Genomic DNA, 26,219 nt, shown 5'->3' with positions numbered 1-26,219 from the left:
TGTGCATACATTCTACGTATGGGTGGTCCCGGGGATCGAACCCACTACCCTGGCGTTACAAGCGCCATGCTCTACCAACTGAGCTACATCTGGCATTACTCCTATCATATGTATCTACTGTATTCTATACTATTCTACAGTATCTTAGTCACTTAATAATGTTTACATATCTGGCATTACTCCTCTCATATGTATCTACTGTATTCTATACTATTCTACAGTATCTTAGTCACTTAATGTTTACATATCTGGCATTACTCATCTCATGTGTACATACTGTTTTCTAGACTAATCTATGGTATCTCATTCACTTAATAATTCTTACATATCTTGCATTACTCATCTCATATGTATATACTGTTTTTCTATACTATTCTACTGTATCTTAGTCTGTTCTGCTCTGACATCGCTCGTCCATATTTAATTAATTCCTGCTTAGATTTGTGTGTATTGGGTATATGTTGTGGAATTTGTTAGATATTACTGCACTGGCAAGGCTAGAAGCACAAGAATTTCACTACATCCCCAATTTGATTTGATCTTCATTGCAGACAATTTCTTTATGTGTCTTTCTGACCATTGTACCCTCAGTTGATATCAGTCTTTCAGATCATTGTACCCTCAGTTGATATCAAAAAGCCATGGCAATCCAGAAAGTCAAATCACCACAATTTCTATAGTTCCAGGAACGGAATGATTTTAAAATGTAACAAGGCAAGTCAGTTAAGAACAAATACTTATTTACAATCATGGCCTAATCCGGTCAAACCCTGACGACGCTGGGACAATTGTGCGCCACCCTATCCCTGCAGTGCCTTAGACCGCTGCAGCACTCTGGAGCCCCTGATGACAACACAATGAATACAATTCAAACAACTGATACGATTTTGCAGGATACGTTTTCAGGATTCTTTAATTGCACTGTTGATTTATTTAAATCATGTTTGCATTGACGATGGAAGGTGAAAAGCAGATGCAGGTGTCTGGATCAACCGCAGGTTTAGTACAGCGTCGGAAATCGCGCACCGGCTATGCCCCACACAACAGTGCCAGACAGCGGATGCGTGGACGCGCGGGTGTACTCAGCCCCCGACCACCCCGCTGTATCCTATTTGTCTACTTGTTGTCATGGAGGAGCCAAGATGGCGGTCCTGGCCTATAGCCTAGGCAAACGGGAAATAAATCAGTATTTTTGCATTAAAAATGCTAAATTATTATCTCTCGCTGCCGTCATCCTACTCACCGTGTTTCACACAGTTTCTCGGTATTATGGAGGTAAGCGACTGGCTTAAATATGTTTGTTAGATAGCCAGGTAACGTTACGTTAGCTAACAGACACTTGACTCAACTGTGTTCGGGGAACTTGTAGCTAGCTAACGATAGCTTCCCTCTTTGCTCGCTGTTAGGGCGTTTACTAACACAATCTTACTAGTTACAACAATATGGTATTTGCAAATTGAGAAAACATAATAATAAAACCGCAAAGACTTAGCTACAGCCAAGCAATTGCAAGGAAGCATGAATACACTTACAGGAGCCTGAATTAACTACCTAACGTTAGCTACATCGTTTTAGCACAGATAGAACAATGATATATAACATATTTGGTGCATTGCTGTGATGCATTCAACCAAGAGACAGTCAAGCACAACGTGTAAAGTATCCTAGTGGCATCGTCGCGAGTTAACCCATGTTTAATTACATCATTGTAGTAGCTGGCTAGTAACGTTAAGATCTTACTGGCAAACTAGCCTACTGTATTAGCTGATTGCAACTAGCTTGTTAGTGAATATGTCTCTCATCTGTCATCAACCTAAGCAAACGTTAGTTAACGTTAGCTAATGAGTTAACGTAAGTAACCTACTGCGCATGCGCATAACTAGCTAACGCTTGCTAGTTACTATAGAGCGTCATTTATTTTACATTTTTACGGGAAGCTCAAATTTGACATTACTGTTGATTTGATAGTGGGGATAATAAAGCCATAGCTGTCTGTGGCTAACTATGTAATCTAATGTATGTCTTATGATTGTCAAGTATGCACATACAGCCACAGAGGAGGCAGGAGCCTAGCTGGCCATTTATAAATTATTGTTTGTATCTGGCAGGCAAGCGCTCGCCTCCGGGATGATGGCTTGCATACAGTGATCTCTGTTTATGGAAGGCATAGGACACAGTGGGCTCTCTGTGTGTACACTGAGAACAGCTGCTGCTGTTGTCTGGCTGGTGTTGACATTGACTGCTCTTGACGCCTTCTCTTGTCACCCCACATCTTTTGCTCGTTTGCATTGATTAATTGCCAGATGGTTCTATTCAATTAGAACACAAGTGAACGTCATGAGATGTGTGTGCTTTAGTGGAAAATGTTGATGGCTTAATTTGTACTGCAGGCTGCAATGGTGTCTTGGCTGAACCTTGCATTGCGCACACTGCATTTGTAGTGTTGAAAACCGTGTAGAGGCAGCAGGTTTCATTGTGTGTGTTTTTTTGGTGTGGCTTACTGGAATGTTCTCTCTGTCTTCCCCCTCAGGAGGAGACACATGTGAGTGGTTGCTGTCCAGTGGTCGGTTCTTAGGAGAAAACGTATGGCAGCCCTATGGCTGTATGATGCACAAATATAAAAGCATGTGAGTCACACCAATGGGGGGAGTGTGTGTGTGTGTGTGTGTGTGTGTGTGTGTGTGTGTGTGTGTGTGTGTGTGTGTGTGTGTGTGTGTGTGTGTGTGTGTGTGTGTGTGTGTGTGTGTGTGTGTGTGTGTGTGTGTGTGTGTGTGTGTGTGTAAAATGTGTTACATACTTTTGAGAGCATTTTAAACAAGCCCAAAACTACACAATTATCAAATTGTTTGTCAGTTGTTGTTACTATGTGCGAGTGAGTCATTATTTGTTGTTTTTTTCCACAGTGAAGCAAAGACTTGCCTTGCTGAGAAAAGGGTGGCCTTCATTGGCGATTCCAGAATACGGCAGCTATTTTATTCATACATACAAATAATCGATCCTACACAAAAAGAGAATGGAAGAAAGGTAAGCTAAATCCCCCTGGCATAAAGCACACACAAATCTGAATCTCTGAGCTTATGGCTGAATCTTAACTTGAGATCTCTGCCCTTAAGTGACTCTCAAAGCTCCCATTGACATCAATGCAGAATTCTTCAAAAGTCAGTTAAGTCAGGATTCACCTCTTAAGTGTGTAACTAATTACTCCTGGAGATTATTCTGGATAAGAGCGTATGCTGAATTGCTCAAATGTAAGTGTGTGTGTGTGTGATATATATATATATATATATATATATATATATCACACACACACACACACAGTGGGGCAAAAAAGTATTTAGTCAGCCACCAATTGTGCAAGTTCTCCCACTTAAAAAGATGAGAGGCCTGTAATTTTCATCATAGTTACACTTCAACTACGACAGACAAAATGAGAGAAAAAAATCCAGAAAATCACATTGTAGGATTTTTAATGAATTTATTTGCAAATTATGGTGGAAAATAAGTATTTGGTCATTAACAAAAGTTTATCTCAATACTTTGTTATATACCCTTTGTTGGCAATGACAGAGGTCTAATGTTTTCTGTAAGTCTTCACAAGGTTTTCACACGCTGTTGCTGGTATTTTGGCCATTCCTCCATGTAGATTTCCTCTAGAGCAGTGATGTTTTGGGGCTGTTGCTGGGCAACATGGACTTTCAACTCCCTCCAAAGATTTTCTATGGGGTTGAGATCTGGAGACTGGCTAGGCCACTCCAGGACCTTGAAATGCTTCTTACGAAGCCACTCCTTCGTTGCCCCGGCGATGTGCTTGGGATCATTGTCATGCTGAAAGACCCAGCCACGTTTCATTTTCAATGCCCTTGCTGATGGAAGGAGGTTTTCACTCAAAATCTCACAATACATGGCCCCATTCATTCTTTCCTTTACACGGATCAGTCGTCCTGGTCCCTTTGCAGAAAAACAGCCCCAAAGCATGATGTTTCCACCCCCATGCTTCACAGTAGGTTTGGTGTTCTTTGGATGCAACTCAGCATTTGTCCTCCAAACACGACGAGTTGAGTTTTTACCAAAAAGTTATATTTTGGTTTCATCTGACCATATGACATTCTCACAATCTTCTTCTGGATCATCCAAATGCTCTCTAGCAAACTTCAGACGGGCCTGGACATGTACTGGCTTAAGCAGGGGGACTGCAGGATTTGAGTCCCTGGCGGCGTAGTGTGTTACTGATGGTAAGCTTTGTTACTTTGGTCCCAGCTCTCTGCAGGTCATTCACTAGGTCAACCCGTGTGGTTCTGGAATTTTTGCTCACCGTTCTTGTGATCATTTTGACCCCACGGGTTGAGATCTTGCGTGGAACCCCAGATCGAGGGAGATTATCAGTGGTCTTGTATGTCTTCCATTTCCTAATAATTGCTCCCACAGTTGATTTCTTCAAACCAAGCTGCTTACCTATTGCAGATTCAGTCTTCCCAACCTGGTGCAGGTCTCTGGTGTCCTTTGACAGCTCTTTGGTCTTGGCCATAGTGGAGTTTGGAGTGTGACTGTTTGAGGTTGTAGACAGGTGTCTTTTATACTGATAATAAGTTCAAACAGGTGCCCTTAATACAGGTAACGAGTGGAGGACAGAGGAGCCTCTTAAAGAAGAAGTTACAGGTTTGTGAGAGCCAGAAATCTTGCTTGTTTGTAGGTGACCAAATACTTATTTTCCACCATAATTTGCAAATAAATTCATTAAAAATCCTACAATGTGGTTTTCTGGATTTTTTTCCTCATTTTGTCTGTCATAGTTGAAGTGTACCTATGATGAAAATTACAGGCCTCATCTTTTTAAGTGGGAGAACTTGCACAATTGGTGGCTGACTAAATACCTTTTTCCCCCACTGTATATATATGATCTTTTGCCATGGTATTCCTAAAATAAGATGGGTAGTTGCTGCACTCAGTCAATGCTCTAATCTTGAGTAGAGAAATAGAGGGACAGTGACTGTTTTATCCCCTGTTGTGATGTCTGTCCACCAGCACGAGAACATTCCCTTCGAAGATAGGAGCTCTTCAGTCAATGTGGTGAGCTATTTGTGTATCTCTCTCTCTTCACATCTCCTCTGTTTCAGTCAACAATAACAATGTCAAAGCCCAACAATTCCTTTTTTTAATTTGGCGATGTAGATTCACCTCCCAATTATTTTTTTTCTTCCTTCAAGGCAAACAGCATGTTTATTTTGGGGATTGTCCTGATAAGATCGATTGTTTCCTGTTTTGTTGTTAGGACTTCCTGTGGTATGCAGAGGTGAATAACTCTCTGAAGGAGCGCTTGATGTCATGGACAGAGGTAAAGGCAAGCACATGTACTGTACTGTGCCTTGCAAAAGTATTGTTTCCTATTACAACCTGTAATTCAAATATCTTTTTATTTAGATTTAATTTAATGGACATACACAAAATAGTAAATATTAGTGAAGTGAAATGAAAACATTTATTTTATGAAACATTTTATGGTGGGGAAAGTGGTGCGTGCATATCTATTCACCCCCTTTGCTATGAAGTCCCTAAATAAGATCTGGTGCAACCAATTACCTTCAGAGGTCACATAATTAGTTAAATAAAGTCTACCTGTGTGCAATCTAAGTGTCACATGATCTGTCACATGATCTCAGTATACAGTTTAAGTCAGAAGTTTACATACACCAAATACATTTAAACTCAGTTTTTCACAATTCCTGACATTTAATCCTAGTAAAAATTCCCTGTCTTAGGTTAGTTAGGATCACCACTTCATTTTAAGAACGTGAAATGCCAGAATAATAGTAGAGAGAATGTTTTATCACATTCCCAGTGGGTCAGAAGTTTACATTCACTCAATTACTATTTGGTAGCATTGCCTTTAACTTGGGTCAAACATTTCGGGTAGCCTTCCACAAGCTTCCTACAATAAGGTGGGTGAATTTTGGCCCATTCCTCCTGACAGAGCTGATGTAACCAAGTCAGGTTTGTAGGCCTCCTTGCTCGCACACACTTTTTCAGTTCTGCCCTCACATTTTCTATAGGATTGAGGTCAGGGCTTTGTGATTGCCACTCCAATACCTTGACTTTGTTGTCCTTAAGCCATTTGGAAGTATACTTAGGGTCATTGTCCATTTGGAAGATCTATTTGCGACCAAGCTTTAACTTCTTGAGAAGGTAGGCCTTGAAATACATCCACAGGTACACCTCTTGAGATGTTGCTTCAATATATCCACATAATTTTCCTACCTCATGATGCAATCTATTGTGCACCAGCCCCCCGGCAGCAAAGTACCCCTACAACATGATGCTGCCAACATTGTGCTTCATTGTTGGGATGGTGTTCTTCGGCTTGCAAGCCTCTCACTTTGTCCTCCAAACAGAACGATGGTCATTATGGTCAAACAGTTCTATTTTTATTTCATCAGACTAGAGGACATTTCTCCAAAAAGTATGATCATTGTCCCCATATGCAGTTGCAAACCGTAATTTGGCTTTTTTATGTCCGTTTTGGAGCAGTGGCTTCTTCCTTGCTGAGCAGCCTTATAGCAGCGATATAGGACTCGTTTTACTGTGGTGATAGATACTTTTGTACCTGTTTCCTCCAGCATCTTCACAAGGTCCGTTGCTGCTGTTCTGGGATTGATTTGCACTTTTCGCACCAAAATACGTTCATCTCTAGGAAACCGAACATGTCCCCTTCCTGAGCGGTGTGATGGCTGCGTGGTCCCATGGTGTTTATACTTGCATACTATTGTCTGTACAGATGAACGTGGTACCTTTAGGCATTTGGAAATTTCTCCCAAGGATGAACCAGACTTATGGAGGTCTGAAATTTTATTTCTGAGGTCTTGGATGATTTCTTTAGATTTTCCCATGATGTCAACCAAAGAGGCACTGAGTTTGAAGTTAGGCCTTGAAATGCATTCACAGGTACACCTCCAATTACATTTACATTTAAGTCATTTAGCAGATGCTCTTATCCAGAGCGACTTACAAATTGGTGCATTCACCTTATGACATTTAGTGGAACAACCACTTTACAATAGTGCATCTAAATATTTTAAGGGGGGGGGGTGAGAAGGATTACTTTATCCTATCCTAGGTATTCCTTAAAGAGGTGGGGTTTCAGGTGTCTCCGGAAGGTGGTGATTGACTCCGCTGTCCTGGCGTCGTGAGGGAGTTTGTTCCACCATTGGGGAGCCAGAGCAGCGAACAGTTTTGACTGGGCTGAGCGGGAACTGTACTTCCTCAGTGGTAGGGAGGCGAGCAGGCCAGAGGTGGATGAACGCAGTGCCGTTATTTGGGTGTAGGGCCTGATCAGAGCCTGGAGGTACTGAGGTGCCGTTCCCCTCACAGCTCCGTAGGCAAGCACAATGGTCTTGTAGCGGATGCGAGCTTCAACTGGAAGCCAGTGGAGAGAGCGGAGGAGCGGGGTGACGTGAGAGAACTTGGGAAAGTTGAACACTAGACGGGCTGCGGCGTTCTGGATGAGTTGTAGGGTTTAATGGCACAGGCAGGAGCCCAGCCAACAGCGAGTTGCAGTAATCCAGACGGGAGATGACAAGTGCCTGGATTAGGACCTGCGCCGCTTCCTGTGTGAGGCAGGGTCGTACTCTGCGGATGTTGTAGAGCATGAACCTACAGGAACGGGCCAACGCCTTGATGTTAGTTGAGAACGACAGGGTGTTGTCCAGGATCACGCCAAGGTTCTTAGCGCTCTGGGAGGAGGACACAATGGAGTTGTCAACCGTGATGGAGAGATCATGGAACGGGCAGTCCTTCCCCGAGAGGAAGAGCAGCTCCGTCTTGCCGAAGTTCAGCTTGAGGTGGTGATCCGTCATCCACACTGATATGTCTGCCAGACATGCAGAGATGCGATTCGCCACCTGGTCATCAGAAGGGGGAAAGGAGAAGATTAATTGTGTGTCGTCTGCATAGCAATGATAGGAGAGACCATGTGAGGTTATGACAGAGCCAAGTGACTTGGTGTATAGCGAGAATAGGAGAGGGCCTAGAACAGAGCCCTGGGGGACACCAGTGGTGAGAGCGCGTGGTGAGGAGACAGATTCTCGCCACGCCACCTGGTAGGAGCGACCTGTCAGGTAGGACGCAATCCAAGCATGGGCCGCGCCGGAGATGCCCAACTCGGAGAGGGTGGAGAGGAGGATCTGATGGTTCACAGTATCGAAGGCAGCCGATAGGTCTAGAAGGATGAGAGCAGAGGAGAGAGAGTTAGCTTTAGCGGTGCGGAGCGCCTCCGTGATACAGAGAAGAGCAGTCTCAGTTGAATGACTAGTCTTGAAACCTGACTGATTTGGATCAAGAAGGTCATTCTGAGAGAGATAGCGTGAGAGCTGACCAAGGACGGCACGTTCAAGAGTTTTGGAGAGAAAAGAAAGAAGGGATACTGGTCTGTAGTTGACATCGGAGGGATCGAGTGTAGGTTTTTTCAGAAGGGGTGCAACTCTCGCTCTCTTGAAGACGGAAGGGACGTAGCCAGCGGTCAGGGATAAGTTGATGAGCGAGGTGAGGTAAGGGAGAAGGTCTCCGGAAATGACAATTGACTCAAATGATGTCAATTAGGCTATCAGAAGCTTCTAAAGCCATGACATACTTTTCTGGAATTTTCCAAGCTGTTTAAAGGCACAGGCAACTTAGTGTATGTAAACTTCTGACCCACTGGAATTGTGATATAGTGAAATAATCTGTCTGTAAACAATTGATGGAAATATGATTTGTCATGCATAAAGTAGATGTCCTAACCGACTTGCCAAAACTATAGTTTGTTAACAAGAAATTTGTGGAGTGGTTGAAAATGAGTTTTAATGACTCCAACCTAAGTGTATGTAAAATTCTGACTTAAATTGTATATACATCTGTTCTGTATGGCCCCAGAGTCTGCAACACCACTTAGCAAGGGGCACCACTAAGACCAAGGAGCTCTCCAAACAGGTCAGGGACAAAGTTGTAGAGAAATGCAGATCAGGGTTGGGTTATAAAAAATATCAGAAACTTTGAACATCCCACGGAGCATCATTAAATCCGTTATTAAAAAATGTAACAAATATGGCACCACAACAAACCTGCCAAGAGATGGCCGCCCACCAAAACTCATGGGCCAGGCAAGGTGGGCATTAATCAGAGAGGCAACAAAGAGACCAAAGATAACCCTGAAGGAGCTGCAAAGCGCCACAGTGGAGATTCGGAATATCTGTCCATAAGACCACTTTAAGCCGTACACTTCACAGAGCTGGGCTTTACAGAAGAGTGGCCAGAAAAAAGCCGTTCCTTAACCAGAAGGGGACTAGGGTTCCAATTTGGGAACCCCCCCCCACGTTCAGCTGGAAGGTGGCGCATGGAACACAAAAATATTCCTAAAAATATTTAACCTCCACACATTAACAAGTCCAATGGCTCAAATGAAAGATAAACACCCTGTTTATCTACCCAGCAAATCAGATTTCTAAAATGTTTTACGGCGAAAACATAGCACATATTTATATTAGATCACCACCGAAACAAAAGGCAAGCGGCGGCCATTTTGTCTCAGAAAAAATAAAATGTAAAAGTAGGATTAAAAAATAAATAATTCACTAACCTTTTGAAAATCTTCATCAGATGACAGTAATATTACATGTTACACAGTACATTTTTTTTTTCAATAATATGCCATTTATATCCATAAATCTCTGTTTACAATGACGACATTTCAAAAAATGCTACTCAAATTTCAGGAGAAATGATGATAGCTCCGACAGATAACGTCAGATAACAAGCAATAAACATGACTAAATATACATGTTCTACATATATTTACAAAGATACAGCGGTTGCATTAATAAGAAGTGTATTACATTTATTTTTAACGTTAGACATCGTTCACTGGGCTATACTATGAGTCAGCGCTCAGATATTAGCAGTATGTCTCCTCTACGTTTGGAGTCCACAAACACCAAATAACCAAATAAATATTCCCTTACCTTTGATGTTCTTCCATCAGGAGACGTAGAAGGAGTCATACTTACCCAATACATTGTTTGGTTTCACGTTGTGTATCTCTGTATTAGCACATGTTAACAGCTTCGGCTGAAATGCATCCAAAATGACTTCTGGTCCAGCACTCTTGCGCATCAAAACTTCCAATTTACATATTATATGTCCACTAAACTGGTCAAACAATGTGAAAAATCGAGCTCTATGATGTTTTTAGCATGTAGAACAAAGAGCAACGCTAACAGACAATCCGGCTTGAAATGCTGCATCATGGAAAAAGACGTACTCCAAATCGGCCTCGTGCAAAAGAGTGCCTATTTTTCAGAGGGACATGAGCAATTTCGCCCGCCAAACGTGCAGGGCTCGTGGGATTCTCACAATGAACGTGCCATTTGAAAGCTGACATCGCGCTGAACAGATAGAGACTGTTCCTGGATCCGTAGGTGCCTGGGAAGGGTGGGGGCCATGACGTCAAAGTTGACCCAACTTTTCTCTTCACAAGAGAGAATTTGGGAGAAAGGCTGCCCTGAGAGTTCTGCTTTACATACAGACATAATGTAAACAGTTTTAGAAACTTTAGAGTGTTTTCTATTCAATAATAATTTTTATATGCATATATTAGCAATTTTGGGAAAAAATATTTTCAGTTTACTATGGGTACGCACTTTCTCCAACGGGGGCAGTATAGAGGGGTAGCTCTAAGAGGTTATTAAAGGGAAAAAAACAGCAAACCCGTTTGGTCTTCACCAAAAGGCATGTGGGAGACTCTCCAAACATATGAAAGAAGGTACTCTGGTCAGATTAGACTGAAATGTAGTTTTTTGGCCATCAAGGAAAACGCAAATTCTGGCGCAAACCCAACACCTCTCATCACCCCGAGAATACCATCCCCACAGTGAAGCATGGTGTTGGCAGCATCGTGCTGTGTGGATGTTTTTCATCGACAGGGACTGGGAAACTGGTCAGAATTGAAGGAATGATGGATGGCGCTTTATACAGGGAAATTCTTGAGGGAAACCTGTTCCAGTCTTCCAGAGATTTGAGACTGGGACGGAGGTTCCAGTCTCAACTTAAAGATTGCCGTACACCAGCAGAACCCATTCATCTTGAAATAGCAGGCACAGTTTTGCCTTGAAGAATGGGCAAAAATCCTAGTGGCTAGATGTGCCAAGCTTATAGAGACACCCCAAGAGACTTGCAGCTGCCAAAGATGGCTCTACAACGTATTGACTTTTAGCATCAGTAATTCTACATTTTTTGTTAGCCCAGCTAGCATGGACACTGACAGTTGTGAATATGATGCAGCCAAAGAGTGACTGCTTACTTACCTGGGAAAGCACAGAACAACAGACAGGGACGTTGGACCATCGAAGAGGCGTAAATATGAGAACTACATTGATTTGGGGTTCACTTATATTGGGAGTAGTGCCTTTCCTCAGCCACAGTGCATTTATATGTGCAAAAGTACTATCTCAGAACTCGATGAAACATTCCCTCTTGCGCAGACATTTAGAAACAAAACCTGCTAATTTTAAAAATAAGTGACATGGCAAGAGATGTTTTGAAACAATTACTGCTTCGCATACAATTCAGTCAATTCTATGCGTTACAGCTGGATGAGTCAACAGACTTGGCGGGCCTCGTATATGTCCGTTACATTTATGGGGGGTCAATTAAGGAAGACATCCTCTTCTGGTGGCAAGCAGTTGCTCCCGACGCCACTTGGGTACACTGTAGCATCCACAAGAGGCTCTTGCTGCCAAGGGAATGCCTGACCGCTTGAAAGACGTTTTGGACACTACAGTGAAAATGGGTAACTTTGTTAAAGCAAGGCCCCTGAACTCTTGTGTATTTTCTGCACTATGCAATTATATGGGCAGTGGGCATGTAATGCTTTTACAACATACAGAACTATGCTGGTTATCAAGGGGCAAAGTATTGACGTGTTTTTTAAAAATTGAGAGGCGAGCTTAGTTATTTACTGACCATAATTTTCACTTGTCTGACCGCTTGCATGATGTTGAGTTTCTCACACGACTGGCCTATCTGGGTGGTGTTTTTTCTTTCCTGAATGACCTGAATCTAGGATTACAGGGACTATGCAACTATATTCAATGTACTGGACAAAATTGAGGCTATGATTAAGAAGTTGGAGTTCTTCTCTGTCTGCATTAACAAGGACCGTCCTCCATGGCCGGCCTCCAGTCCACTTACCGATATCTGAACAGGAGAGCCTCATCGAAATTGCAAATGGAATTTAATCAGAAGCCACTGCCAATTTTCTGGATTGGGCTGCGCTCAGAGTATCCTGCCTTGGCAAATCTCGCTGTTAAGATACTGATGCCCTCTGCAACCACATACCTATGTGAGAGTGGATTCCCGGCCCTCACTAGTATGACAACTAAATACAGGCACAGACTGTGTGTGGAAAATTATTTAAGATTGTCCAATACAACCCAACATTGCAGTGTTATGGGCATCTTTTCAAGCACACCCTTCTCATTAACCTGTGATGAGTTAATCACCATTTTTGATGAACAAATAAAGTTTTATATGTAATTATTGATTATTATTTGCGCCCTGGTCCTATAAAGGTTCTTTGTCACTTCCCACGAGCCGGGTTGTGACAAACTCCTACTCATTCTTATGTTTAATAAAGGTATCGTACAATGTGTGTGGCAGGCTTACAATGATGGCAAATAACTACATTGGAGAGTGCCCTGACCCTGGTCCTAGAGGGGGTACGCGGCTGGAGGTTGAATGTTTTGAAGGGGTACAGGACTATAAAAAGTTTGAAGCACTGGTCTAATCCCACATAATCGGAATAACATCTTTGTTTACACCTCTTCTGTCCTCAAACATCCGCTTCTTATTTGTGAAGGTGTGTACTTAATGAGAGATTTTTAAAATGTATTTTTTTGTTTGACAATGCATATGCAATAGAGATCATATTTAAGTGCTACTGTATAAATACTGTGATTTAATCAGGTTTGATTGAATTGAGCCCCTGGAAGAGCCCTCAGCATTAGGCTATTTCTGTTGCCCGTAAGCAGACGATACATAGCAACAGTTTACTGCAATTTTAAAGATCATTCCAAAATGGTAACATGGCATGATTTTAATATGACTTCTTGACTGTGTTTCAGGATCCTTCTGTAAAACCAGATGTAGTCATCATCGGAGCTGCCACTGTTAGTGAAATATGCTCATTCTCAACTCTGTTTACCACATATTTATCACATTTCCTCCAGCATAGTTTAGAAGGATTTCATCATAGAGATTTCAATCTTTCCCATAGTGGTCCATCAAGTTGCGTAGTGGCAGCAGTGAGGCGCTGCAGCAGTACAGGGCCAACCTCACAGCCATCTCCTTGCCTCTGGAACAACTGGCTGAGGATGGGGAGGTCTACTGGGTCTTACAGGGTTAGTGCTTTACTGTTCATCTACCAGTCAATCAAAAGGAGATTGATTGAGTGCTTTGAAAATTAGGAATTTATATGAATTAAGCATTTCTCTCTCCCCTCCGCTCCATCTTTCTTTATTTTCTTTCTTCTTCCATCTCTTTCCAATCTCACTGTCCTTCTCCCCCTCCATCGCTCTCTTTCAACCCCCCCTCTCTCATGCCCCCTCTCACTCACTTTCTCTCTCTCCTCCAGACCCTGTCCATGAGGAAGTTTTGAGTGATAACAGGAAGATGATTACTAACGAGCAGTTGGAGCTGTACAACGAGGCGGCGCTCGGCACTCTGAACAGCAACAGGAAGAACGCCAAGGCCAGAGTCAGGTTCTTGGGCGCCTCGCGCCAGGCTGCCATGGAAACCATTGCCCAATCAGCTGATGGCCTGCACCTGCCCGAGAACACCCGGAACGTGGTAGGCTTTCAGGTGGTCTGTCTGGCCTGGCACCTCTACCTGCATCTGTATGATCAAATAACAGCTGGTTTAAGACTAAAATAGAAACAAAAATGAAATATGTATGGTTTGAAACAGTTTAGTGCTGAAAAATCGTCCGGCTTTATGACTCTCTTAACCAGCACCATGTCAAATTACACTGTCCATCCTGTATACCTTGACAGCTTCTATGGTCATCTGCATTTACCTAGTTAGTAGATTGGTGTGCTCCCCTTTATAGAAACAGAGTCTTTGAGGACAGGGTTCAAAGTACAAACAGAAATCAAATCCAATTTTATTTGTCACCTGCGCCGAATTCAACCGGTGTAGACCTTACAGTGAAATGCCCTAACCAACAGTGTAATTTTGAAGTAAAAAAAAATAGGTATTAGATGAACAATAGATAAGTAAGGAAATAAAATATATATACAGTAATGAGGCTGTATACAGGCACCGGTTAGACGGGCTAATTGAGCTAGTATGTACATGTAGGTATGGTTGAAGTGACTATGCATATATGGTTAACAGAGGGTAGCAGTAGCGTAAAAGAGGGGGTGGCGGGACACAATGCAGATAGTCTGGGTTGCCAATGTGCGGGTGCACCAGTTAGTCGGGCTAATTGAGGTAGTATATACATGAAAGAATAGTTCAAGTGACTGCGTATATGATAAACAGAGAATAGCAGCAGTGTAAAAGAGGCGTTGGACACACAATGCAAATAGTCCGGGTAAAAGCTGTTGAAGCATTTTGGTCCTAGACTTGGCACTCCGGTACCGCTTGCCATGTGGTAGTAGAGAGAACAGTCTATGACAGGGGTGGCTGGGGTCTTTGACACCTCCAGGTGAAGAGGTCCAGCAGCTTAGCCCCAGTGATGTACTGGGCCGTACGTATAAGGTTACATACCTTAAGACTGCGGTAACCTGCGAGTCTGTTACAGCACGAGCCGCGCATAGCTCATTCTAACCTGCCCTGGGTATGAAGTTTCCCAAAGGTACAGGTCTAGGATCAGCTTCTCCTCCCCATAATCCTAACCGTTAGTGGGGAAAACGCAAAACTGACACAAGATCCATGTCTAAGGAAAACTTCACCCTATACCTGATAACTCTGTCACAGTAAACCTAACCTTTACCCTTAATCCGGAGCCAGGACAAGGCTTGCACTGTGCTGGAGTCTGGCGCTCTATAATAATGTCCCTCTACCCTCCACCAGGGTGCCATGATCCTGATGAACGCTGTGTGCAACAAGGTCCTGCGGCCCATCCACGGTTCCTGCTGCCAGGCCCTGCCGGCCCCCAGCCTCCTCCAGAAACTGACGGCCTGTGTCTTCCTGGGCTCAACACTGGTATTCCTGGTGCTTCATGCTCTGGGCCACAACAGGTACACGCTCCCTTGTGGGTCATGGGTTCTATTCCCGCTGGGGCCACATATACTGAAATATATACACCTTGACTATTTTGTGTTGTTCAGATCCAGGGCTCTAAATGAAAACATTTCACTGGTGCTCCCAACGTAAACAATGTTAGGAGAACCCCATGAAATGTAGTAGCACCAGAAAGTGTGTTTATTGATTGAGATGCAGCTTACTTTGAGCCTATATGAATTCTAGCTGCTTTTGAAGCACATGTTGAGCCCTAGAAAATATGGAACACTGTAAACACATGTTTTTATTATAAAAACTCAATTGTTGATACGAATCCCTGTCATTAAAATTAAAGTAATTTGAGGAATATTAGGTTTCTACATTGTCTAAAAGCACTATTTTCCGATTGAGATGCATTACATTCAAATTTATTCACTGTCTCTTTAAAAAAAATGTCCGGTTTGTGATCGGGATGCACCGATATGACATTTTTGGCTCATACCGATATCCAATATTTGACTTGCCAAAAACAACAGATACAGATAGCGATATTTAAAAATGTATCAGCCTTTTAAGCATTCTAGTACAGCTAAATAGTTGAAACAAGGTGTCAAATGTTAATTTGTTCAGTTAGGAATAGATTGTTTAATAACTTGTAAATGAGGAAAATGACAAATCCATGAATGCATTTAATCGCACAACAGTTATTCATGACACAATTATTTTAGCTGCCCCGTATTACAAAGATGGTTAAGTTGTTGGTGGCTCTTCTTACTATCCAATATGGTGGTCCTTCTGTAGCTCAGTTGGTAGAGCATGGCGCTTGTAACGCCAGGGTAGTGGGTTCGATTCCCGGGACCACCCATACGTAGAATGTATGCACACATGACTGTAAGTCGCTTTGGATAAAAGCGTCTGCTAAATGGCATATATTTTATATATATATTTTCATCAATATTTACTGTGTGGACAAACTTAAACAATTAAATTAAATATTGGTGGAAACTAAAATGCAGTTAATCAATTGCTTGATAAAAGTGCTGTCTCTAGGCTGTCATAAACTGCTATAACTTTTCAAATGTGCTTCACTGACTTGACTAGCAAATGTGAAATTTACAACACATCTCATCTTTTATTTAGGAAATTGTTATTTTTTACAAAAGAACAAAACTGCTTTGTTTTAAATTCAATAAAAATCTTGACCTATTATACCAGCCATGAATGAACAACAGAAAAGCCACTGGGCTTAGTCCATTTTTCCAGTGCCTTTAGATGGCTGGGTTACAATATGACTGCCCATTTACAATTTTAACATTTGGGGGAGGTTTTTCTTCGCAAAGAGGACCTGCCCGGCTTTGTCACGAGAGTCTGTTTCTTTTTTTGTGGTCCTGTGTAGCTCAGTTGGTAGAGCATGGCGCTTGTAACGCCAGGGTAGTGGGTTCGATCCCCGGGACCACCCATACGTAGAATGTATGCACACATGACTGTAAGTCGCTTTGGATAAAAGCGTCTGCTAAATGGCATTTATTATTATTATTATTTTTGTCTACAATGTGTGAAGCTGCACTGAAAAGGCGCTCACTGTCCACACTAGTACAGGGAGAACCAAGATACTTGCACACAGCTTTAGCTAGGATGGGGAAACTGTGCTTGTTACTTCTCCAGTATCCAAGTGCATCTTCATTCCTGGTAGGTTCTGTCAGGTATCCTAGGATCTGCAAATAATGGGAAAGAGGGGGTTAGTACATTTAATACACCATATTGCATTATTCTTGCATTCCAAAGGATCATTAGGCATAGATCAACATTGGCAAATGTTGGCTGATGTAGTAACAGAAAATGAAAATACAACGCATCTCTCTCACAGAGACAGACAGACACACACACTGACCAAAAAGTTATTTTGTTGGCATTTACATATGTCCCCATTACTAGTAAAACATAGTCAAAACCTATTTCTTTCACTTACTTGCTGCCGCGCCTTTTCGTTGTTTATTTGTTGAATCGTTTCATTCTCACAAAGGATTTCATCATACATGTCAAGCAGTGACGTTTAAACATATTAACAGGCACTGGAAGTCCCGGCCCACTCCCCCCCGACGTGGAGAGTGGCGAGGAGAAGCCGGCCACGGCGGCGTCGCCTCTCAGCCACAAGGCTCCGTTCCAGGCCATGTGTAAGATGGGCCTCATCATGGCTTACTTCTACCTGTGTGACCGGGCCGACGTCTTCATGAAGGAGCAGAAGTTCTACACCCACTCCACCTTCTTCATCCCCCTCATCTATGTGTTTGTCCTGGGAATCTTCTACAGCGAGAACAGCAAGGAGGTGAGACGGTTTGGGATGGAATGTTTAAGGGAGTTGGAAAAAGTGGTATGTTTCTTGGAGGTGGAAGCTTAGGCCTACATGAATTCAGAGATGCTTCTGTTTTAAATATGTTGTTGTTGACTGCTAAACTCAATCGTCCATGTGTGACCTGATAGAAGGCTCTATCTCAGTGATGTTCTATTTCCCACTCAGACCAAGTTGCTGAACAGAGAGCAGACCGACGAGTGGAAGGGCTGGATGCAGCTGGTCATCCTCATCTACCACATATCTGGAGCCAGCGCCGTGAGTTTTACCATTACCTTTGATTTATATTGATGTGTTAACTGTCGCTATGGATATAAACTCATTGACCACATGTATAATTGCATTAGAAAGCATTTACAGCCTCCCAGGTGGCCCAGTGGTCTAGGGCACTGCATCACAGCGCTAGCTGTGACCATGTAACCTATTTATTTTTTTTATTTTTTTTATTTACTGCGATGTGTGATCAAGTGAAGGGGGGGTGTGTTTTAAAAGTCAATCTTCCTTCCCAGTTCATCCCGGTGTACATGCATGTTCGGGTCCTGGTGGCAGCATACCTCTTCCAGACAGGATATGGACACTTCTCCTTCTTCTGGCTCAAAGGGGACTTTGGACTCTACAGAGTGTGCCAGGTAACTAATAGGTTTTATTAGAGTTAATAAAATGTTACTGTGATACTGATTCGAGCTGCTTAGACCCAAAGGGACTAAATGTAACGTAAAATACACAACTGCTGACATGTCATTGTTTCTATGGCACCACATTTTTTAAATCAAAAACCAAAACATGGATAGTTAGCAACAACTGTATTGATCACATATGTAGAGGTATTGATAAGGAACCCCTTGATAAGAGGTATGGTCTGGCCCAAGCTTACTTCACACAGGTTGTACTTTGGTTATGCTGCAGTATCAAGTTCCTTATCTCAAGTCACCCTCTGTGTGTCATTGTTAAAAGCAATTCTGTTCCACCATGCCAAACTATTTCATTTACATAAATATCATTATTTTTTAAGCACGTTCCATGTCTGTTCTTTTAGAATGCTTTGTTAAAAGTGAGAATGGCCATTTCCTGTTTCCTGTATCTGTATCTCCGGGGTGAAGATTCCCCTAGGTACAGAACAAGGATTAGCTTCCCTTCCCCCAATCCTAACCTTTACCATTAGTGGGGGAAATTATTGGTCTCTCTTGGAAAAGAGATATCTCAATGAGGAAAAAACCTGTATAAATAAAGGTAAAATAAAAAATAAATGCAAAACTTACCACAGATCAGCGTTTAGGTGCAACTTCACCGTATTCCTGTCTGTTTCCAGGTCCTATTCCGTCTCAACTTCCTGGTCATAGTTTTGTGTCTGGTGATGGATCGGCCGTACCAGTTCTACTATTTTGTGCCTCTGGTCACTTTCTGGTTCGTCATAATCTACGCCACCATGGCCATGTGGCCCCAGATACTGCAGAAGAAAGCCAATGGTCCGTATGGGTCAGCCAAGTAGTGGTAGAAGTAAAGATAGTAAATAAACCAGTGTTTTAAAAGCTAAGAAATGCTTTGATTTTAAAAGTGATTAATTCAGAAGTGATTCATACTAGTGTTGAATTGTGAAGAACTTCTGTCCAGCACAGTGAGTGTTTAGTCATTTGTCTTTTTACAGGTAGTGGGATGTGGCACATTGGAATTCTAGTGAAGCTGCTTGGGCTACTCCTGTTCATCTGCTTCTTTGCGTATTCACAGGTGAGTTCATTATCCAGTTTATTCACTCATTTAGAGCCTTTAACTCTCTTGATATTTTGAATGGAACTAAAAGTTCTCAACTGGTATGGGTCAATGTTTAAGACCAATGGCTGTATTCATAAAGCGTCTCAGAGCAGGAATAGTTATCTAGGATCAGGGCCCCCATGTCCATGTAAGCTTACCTTATTTTATCTAAAAGGCTAAACTGATCCTAAATCAGAGGATGTTTAACTGTCTATCTCTTCCAGGGGTTGTTTGAGAACATTTTCTCAGTCTGGCCCGTCTCCAAGCTCTTTGAGCTGAACGGAAGCATTCACGAGTGGTGGTTTAGGTGGAAGCTGGATCGATTTGTAAGTAGATATTTGAACATGTTTTTACACCCTTTAAGTGTCTCTCTCCTATCAGATTTTCTTGATAAGGTATCAAAATATCACAGTATCACATCTCTTTAGGAAGTTGCACCAATAACTTGTCAAATGTTTTTTTTTATTCTCACATACACCTGATAGGTGCAGTGAAATGTGTTTTGTAGGGTCAGCCATAGTAGTACATTTCTACTTGGTGTTGCTGGTATTAGAACCAGAAAACTTTCGGTTATTGGCCCAACACTCTAACCGCTAAGCTAACTGCCACCCTAGATGAATCTGTTGGTTGATGTTTAATGTTGGTGATCTAGATGGTTCTATTGGTTGGTCAGTGTGAGTAAGTGGTACTGTGTGGTTCAGTCGGCAGAGCAGGGTGCTTGTAACATCAAGAGTGTGGGTTTGATTCCCACTGGAATACACACACTACTAAGTTGTTTAGCATAAAATAATCTGTGAAATGGCATTTTTTATTGTTATTATTATATATATTTGTATCTGAATGTGTGTGTTTTGACTTTGTGTGTGTGTGTGTGTCGTTCAGGCCATTATCCACGGGATGCTGTTTGCCTTTGTCTACCTGTTGCTGCAGAAGTGCCAGGTCCTCTCTGAGGGGAAAGGAGAGTCTCTCTTCTCCACAACAATCTCCAACATCCTACTCCTCATCTCTGTGGTCTCATTCATGGTAAGAAGACCATTTTTGATGTATTTATTTAACCATTACTAATACTACACTCTAAAACCATATTCTAGTATTGACTTTATTAGTACGTCAATCTCCAAACCATTGTGCTTGTCAGCAGTCCAGTTTTGAAGAGTAAAAAACTGTCATGATGATGTGTTTTTGTAGTATTCATTTTAATCAGTCAGGTGAGTGTATTGAGCACCTATTCTCATAAAGTTAACCTCATTTATTTTTTATTTGTGAACATTCACACTCTGAGGTCAATGCAAATCTCAGATGGAAGATGTCCCTTCTATCCCTTTCTGGTGCACATTGTGCTCCTTGTTACTAACCTTAGCTTTTACCTTGTACTCCTTGAACAACACTTTCCTAACCTCTCCTTGTACATTGATCCTTGAACAACACTTTCCTAACCTCTCCTTGTACAATGTGATCCTTGAACAACACTTTCCTAACCTCTCCTTGTACATTGATCCTTGAACAACACTTTCCTAACCTCTCCTTGTACATTGATCCTTGAACAACACTTTCCTAACCTCTCCTTGTACATTGATCCTTGAACAACACTTTCCTAACCTCTCCTTGTACATTGATCCTTGAACAACACTTTCCTAACCTCTCCTTGTACATTGATCCTTGAACAACACTTTCCTAACCTCTCCTTGTACATTGATCCTTGAACAACACTTTCCTAACCTCTCCTTGTACATTGTGATCCTTGAACAACACGTTTCTAACCTCTCCTTGTACATTGATCCTTGAACAACACTTTCCTAACCTCTCCTTGTACATTGTGATCCTTGAACAACACGTTTCTAACCTCTCCTTGTACATTGATCCTTGAACAACACTTTCCTAACCTCTCCTTGAACATCGATCCTTGAACAACACTTTCCTAACCTCTCCTTGAACATCGATCCTTGAACAACACGTTTCTAAACTCTCCTTGTACATTGATCCTTGAACAACACATTCCTAACCTCTCCTTGTACATTGATCCTTGAACAACACGTTCCTAACCTCTCCTTGTACATTGTGATCCTTGAACAACACTTTCATAACCTCTCCTTGTACATTGATCCTTGAACAACACTTTCCTAACCTCTCCTTGTACATTGATCCTTGAACAACACTTTCCTAACCTCTCCTTGTACATTGATCCTTGAACAACACTTTCCTAACCTCTCCTTGTACATTGATCCTTGAACAACACTTTCCTAACCTCTCCTTGTACATTGTGATCCTTGAACAACACTTTCCTAACCTCTCCTTGTACATTGTGATCCTTGAACAACACGTTTCTAACCTCTCCTTGTACATTGATCCTTGAACAACACTTTCCTAACCTCTCCTTGTACATTGTGATCCTTGAACAACACGTTTCTAACCTCTCCTTGTACATTGATCCTTGAACAACACTTTCCTAACCTCTCCTAGTACATTGATCCTTGAACAACACTTTCCTAACCTCTCCTTGTACATTGTGATCCTTGAACAACACATTTCTAACCTCTCCTTGTACATTGTGATCCTTGAACAACAAGTTTCTAACCTCTCCTTGTACATTGATCCTTGAACAACACTTTCATAAACTCTCCTTGTACATTGTGATCCTTGAACAACATGTTTCTAACCTCTCCTTGTACATTGATCCTTGAACAACACTTTCCTAACCTCTCCTTGTACATTGTGATCCTTGAACAACACGTTTCTAACCTCTCCTTGTACATTGATCCTTGAACAACACTTTCCTAACCTCTCCTTGTTTCATCTGTTCCAGACCTACTCCATATGGGCCAGCAGCTGTAAAAACAAGACAGAGTGCAACGAGATGCATCCCTACATCTCAGGGCTCCAGGTAAATGGAGCAGGAAGTCAGGCCTTGCTTACTGTTGGTCTCACAGACAAAGCCATGCTCACAGTAGTTTTCCCATACACATATTTAAGTTTTGTTACTTGTCAGGCAGTTACCCCGAAGCTAAGGAGTTAGTGAACATCTTTAAACAGTTAATGCACACCTTCTACCTTTAAACAGTACAGAACGTACTGTAGTTGACACAGACATGGATTTCATTATTTTATAAATCCTTAGCCCTTCACTGAAGGCCCATTGTTCCCAACTGTGTTTGGGTTAGTAATCATTTGTAGAGGGGCTATATTTTCCCCTAGCATGCATTTATTCACTATTCTGAATGTCTAAAGAATCCAGATGTTGTTCTGAAATATGAACACAGAAATAATGAACATTTTCAACTCTTATGGTGGTGATTTGACAAAATTACAATCATGGTCTTGAATTGGGCTTGCATTCTTCTGGTCTCGGTCTTGACTCGGTTCTCCCTCCCGGTCTTGACTTGATTTGCTCTGGTATTGGGCTTGTTTCGGTCTCGCTTTAGGTGGTCTCGAACACAACACTGTGATATAAACTCAGCAAAAAAAGAAATGTCCGTTTTTCAGGACAGTCTTTCAACGATAATTAGTAAAAATCTAAATAACTTCACAGATCTTCATTGTAAAGGGTTTAAACACTGTTTCCCATGAACCATAAACAATTAATGAACATGCACCTGTGGCACAATCGCTAAGACACTAACAGCTTACAGACGGTAGGCAAATAAGGTCACAGTAATGAAAACTTAGGACTCTAAAGAGGCCTTTCTAATGACTCAGAAAAACACCAAAAGAAAGATGCCCAGGGTCCCTGCTCATTTGTGTGAACGTGCCTTAGGCATGCTGCAAGGAGGCACGAGGACTGCAGATGTGGCCAGGGCAATAAAATAGATGGTCACCTGATCATCCTCGCAGTGGCACACCACGTGTAACAACACCTGCACAGGAACGGTACATCCGAACATCACACCTGCGGGACAAGTACAGGATGGCAACAACATCTGCCGAGTTACACCAGGAACGCACAATCCCTCCATCAGTGCTCAGACTGTCCGTAATAGGCTGAGAGAGGCTGGACTGAGGACTTGTAGGCCTGTTGTAAGGCAGGTCCTCACCAGACATCACCGGCAACAACGTCGCCTATGGGCACAAACCCATCGTCGCTGGACCAGACAGGACTGGCAAAAAGTGCTCTTCACTGGCGAGTCGCGGTTTTGTCTCAGCAGGGGTGATGTTCGGATTTGCGTTTACTGTCGAAGGAATGAGCGTTACACCGAGGCCTGTACTCTGGAGCGGGATCGATTTCGAGGTGGAGGGTTCATGGTCTGAGGCGGTGTGTCACAGCATCATCAGACTGAGCTTGTTGTCATTGCAGGCAATCTCAACGCTGTGTGTTACAGGGAAGACATCCTCCTCCTCCTGGTACTCTTCCTGCAGGCTCATCCTGACATGACCCTCCAGCATGACAATGCCACCAGCCATACTGCTTGTTCTGTGCATGATTTCCTGCAAGACAGGAATGTCAGTGTTCTGCCATGGCCAGCAAAGAGCCCGGATCTCAATCCCATTGAGCACGTCTAGGATCTGTTGGATCGGAGGGTGAGGGCTAGGGCCATTCCCCACAGAAATGTCCGGGAACTTGCAGGTGCCTTGGTGGAAGAGTGGGGTAACATCTCACAGCAAGAAGAGGCAAATCTGGTGCAGTCCATGAGGAGGAGATGCACTGCAGTACTTAATGCAGCTGGTGGCCACACCAGATACAGACTGTTACTTTTGATTTTGACCTCCCTTTGTTCGGGGACACATTATTCTATTTCTGTTAGTCACATGTCTGTGGAACTTGTTCGTTTTTTGTCTCAGTTGTTGAATCTTGTTATGTTCATACAAATATTTACACATGTTAAGTTTGCTGAAAATAAACTCAGTTGACAGTGAGAGGATATTTATTTTTTTGCTGAGTTTACGATACATAGCCCAAAATGACGATGGAATTAGTTGCCTTCTACAATAACAGGAGGGGTGTAGTTTACTGTAGCTCAGCCAAATAAAGATGCTTTGCTGTTCCCAAATGAAACAGTGAGCCGTCATTCTCTTGTTTCTATGTATTGGATCGTCTTTTTGGTCCAGCCCCTGTTAGCATTGGCATGTGCTTAACCCCCCACCCCCCACCCTTAATACAGTTGGTCCATGCCATGCACTGACTGTCTGGAATGTCTTTCTCCTCCTCTCAGATCCTAGCCTTCATCCTAATCAGAAACATTCCCGGATACGCCCGCTCTCTATACAGCTCATTCTTCGCATGGTTCGGGAAGATCTCCCTAGAGGTAAGATGGATGCCACTTGCAAGGATGCTGCACTCACTGTTCATCAGCAGAATCTCTGTATGATACTTGTAAATTTAATTTATTGCATCGTACTCCCTCCCTTTCCCTCTCTTTCCGACCCCCAGCTGTTCATCTGCCAGTACCACATCTGGCTGGCGGCGGACACCAAGGGCATCCTGGTGCTGATCCCAGGCAACCCCTCGCTCAACATAATTCTCAGCACCTTCATCTTTGTGTGTGTGGCCCATGAGATCTCCCTGATTACCAACGACCTGGCCCAGGTGGTCATCCCCAAGGACGGGGCCGCCCTGCTCAAGAGGCTGCTGGCTGCCGGGGTCTTCACCCTGGGTCTACTTCTGATGTCCAAGAGCGCTGAAGGGAACCAGGGAGAAGGCCACTGAGATGAGGGGAGGGGGTATCACTGTGGGGGAGAGGTAGACTGATTTCTAGACTAATAAGAGTGACTGACTGGTTAGTCTTCCATGACCCCAGGGTCGTATTCATTTGGCACCAAACTGAAGAAAATTGACTGATAGATGTGTTCCATTGCAAACCTTTTAAAACCTTTTGCTACGGTTTGCATCAATGAATACGACAGAGTTGAACAGGCCAAGTCAAGGATATGGCACTGCTGTCTGTCTCTCTTGACTGCTCTGCTCTGAGTACTGGGGTGAAAGTCATACACTGAAGAGGACGAGGTCCCAACTTGGGCCCACACATCACTGAACAGCTCATTAATAAGGTACTGACTCCATACTATAGACATTTACAATGGAAGAAGGGTGAGGTGGGGGTGGAGGATCGGGAGTAATGGTGGGTTTGATGATGTGTGGATTTTTTAAACAAATTGCTACCCAGATGACTCCCTATGCAGTGTACTAGCTTTGACTGTGCTCTGGTCTAAAGTAGTGCACTATATAGAGAAGGGTGCCATTTGGGATGCAGGTAGAAACAAATAAAGTTTGCCTTGTGCTGAAAAGTGAGGTCAGCAGTCACCTAGCTCTGAAATCTATGTTTTATGCACATTATTTAATTATTTAAATGAAGCTTCTATTTTATACAGGGTTATTTTTGTTGTTGCTTTTGTTTTTCCATTTGTTGTGTATGTGCCCATGACTGCTGTTTGTTTGTGAATGAAGTATTGCCTAGATATTTTCTGTTTATTTTGTCACCACCTCAGACCACAGCCAGGCCATGGAGAAGATGCAGTAATGAATTTTCATTGCAGAATCCTGTTGCATTCTGGGTGTGACATGAGCCTATCCTATCCGGGTGAACAACCACTGGTGTCTGTGTGCATCCGTTTGCGCAGGTTCAGTTTCACCAATTTCTACTAGTATGTTAAATGAGAAGTGTGGATGTTGTTTCTGTGCTAGTCATCTTAAAGCAGGCTTCTCAGAGCTACAACAGAACAGGCACTGCTTTGTAAATACATCTAACATACCGTGGCAGGACATCCGTCAAAGCATACTTACCACTATAACGAAGCCACTGCTAATGAGTGGATGATATGCACCTGACTTAATGCCTTCGTTCTACTCCCTACAGTTTTCTCTTCAGTTGCCACACAGCATCAGTGCTAAGTTTGCATTGAAATCTGACGCGTTGTGATCAAGGTTGGAACTTAAGGATTTTGG

General features: G+C 42.7%; 1 protein-coding gene across 1 annotated transcript; it reads left to right on the top strand.

Annotated features, from left to right (window-relative positions):
• The first annotated feature begins 966 nt into the window (after positions 1 to 966).
• On the top strand, positions 967 to 25,734 carry LOC124043249 (N-acetylneuraminate 9-O-acetyltransferase-like). The gene is made up of 19 exons (XM_046361624.1): positions 967 to 1,275; positions 2,531 to 2,627; positions 2,904 to 3,024; positions 5,023 to 5,067; positions 5,270 to 5,332; positions 13,146 to 13,190; positions 13,298 to 13,421; positions 13,655 to 13,869; positions 15,097 to 15,277; positions 17,316 to 17,572; positions 17,765 to 17,854; positions 18,106 to 18,225; positions 18,906 to 19,062; positions 19,242 to 19,321; positions 19,570 to 19,671; positions 20,228 to 20,368; positions 22,149 to 22,226; positions 24,490 to 24,582; positions 24,708 to 25,734. The coding sequence occupies exons 1-19, from the start codon at positions 1,032 to 1,034 to the stop codon at positions 24,981 to 24,983; spliced, it is 2,529 nt and encodes an 842-aa protein (XP_046217580.1). The 5' UTR covers positions 967 to 1,031; the 3' UTR covers positions 24,984 to 25,734.
• Positions 25,735 to 26,219: the final 485 nt, after the last annotated feature.

The sequence above is a fragment of the Oncorhynchus gorbuscha genome, linkage group LG09 (genome assembly GCF_021184085.1).
Source record: "Oncorhynchus gorbuscha isolate QuinsamMale2020 ecotype Even-year linkage group LG09, OgorEven_v1.0, whole genome shotgun sequence".
NCBI classification, from domain to species: Eukaryota; Metazoa; Chordata; class Actinopteri; order Salmoniformes; family Salmonidae; genus Oncorhynchus; species Oncorhynchus gorbuscha.
Note: the sequence above shows the minus strand (reverse complement) of the source record. Positions and strands in the feature narration are given on the sequence as shown.

What these genes read in the sequence shown, in the direction of transcription:
- LOC124043249 (XM_046361624.1), top strand. Translation starts at nt 1,032, where the DNA reads ATGCCCCACACAACAGTGCCAGACAGCGGATGCGTGGACGCGCGGGTG. An exon ending in AAAAAGAGAATGGAAGAAAG is followed by an intron (nt 3,025 to 5,022) that starts GTAAGCTAAATC and finishes TCTGTCCACCAG; the next exon opens with CACGAGAACATTCCCTTCGA. An exon ending in GACTCTACAGAGTGTGCCAG is followed by an intron (nt 18,226 to 18,905) that starts GTAACTAATAGG and finishes GTCTGTTTCCAG; the next exon opens with GTCCTATTCCGTCTCAACTT.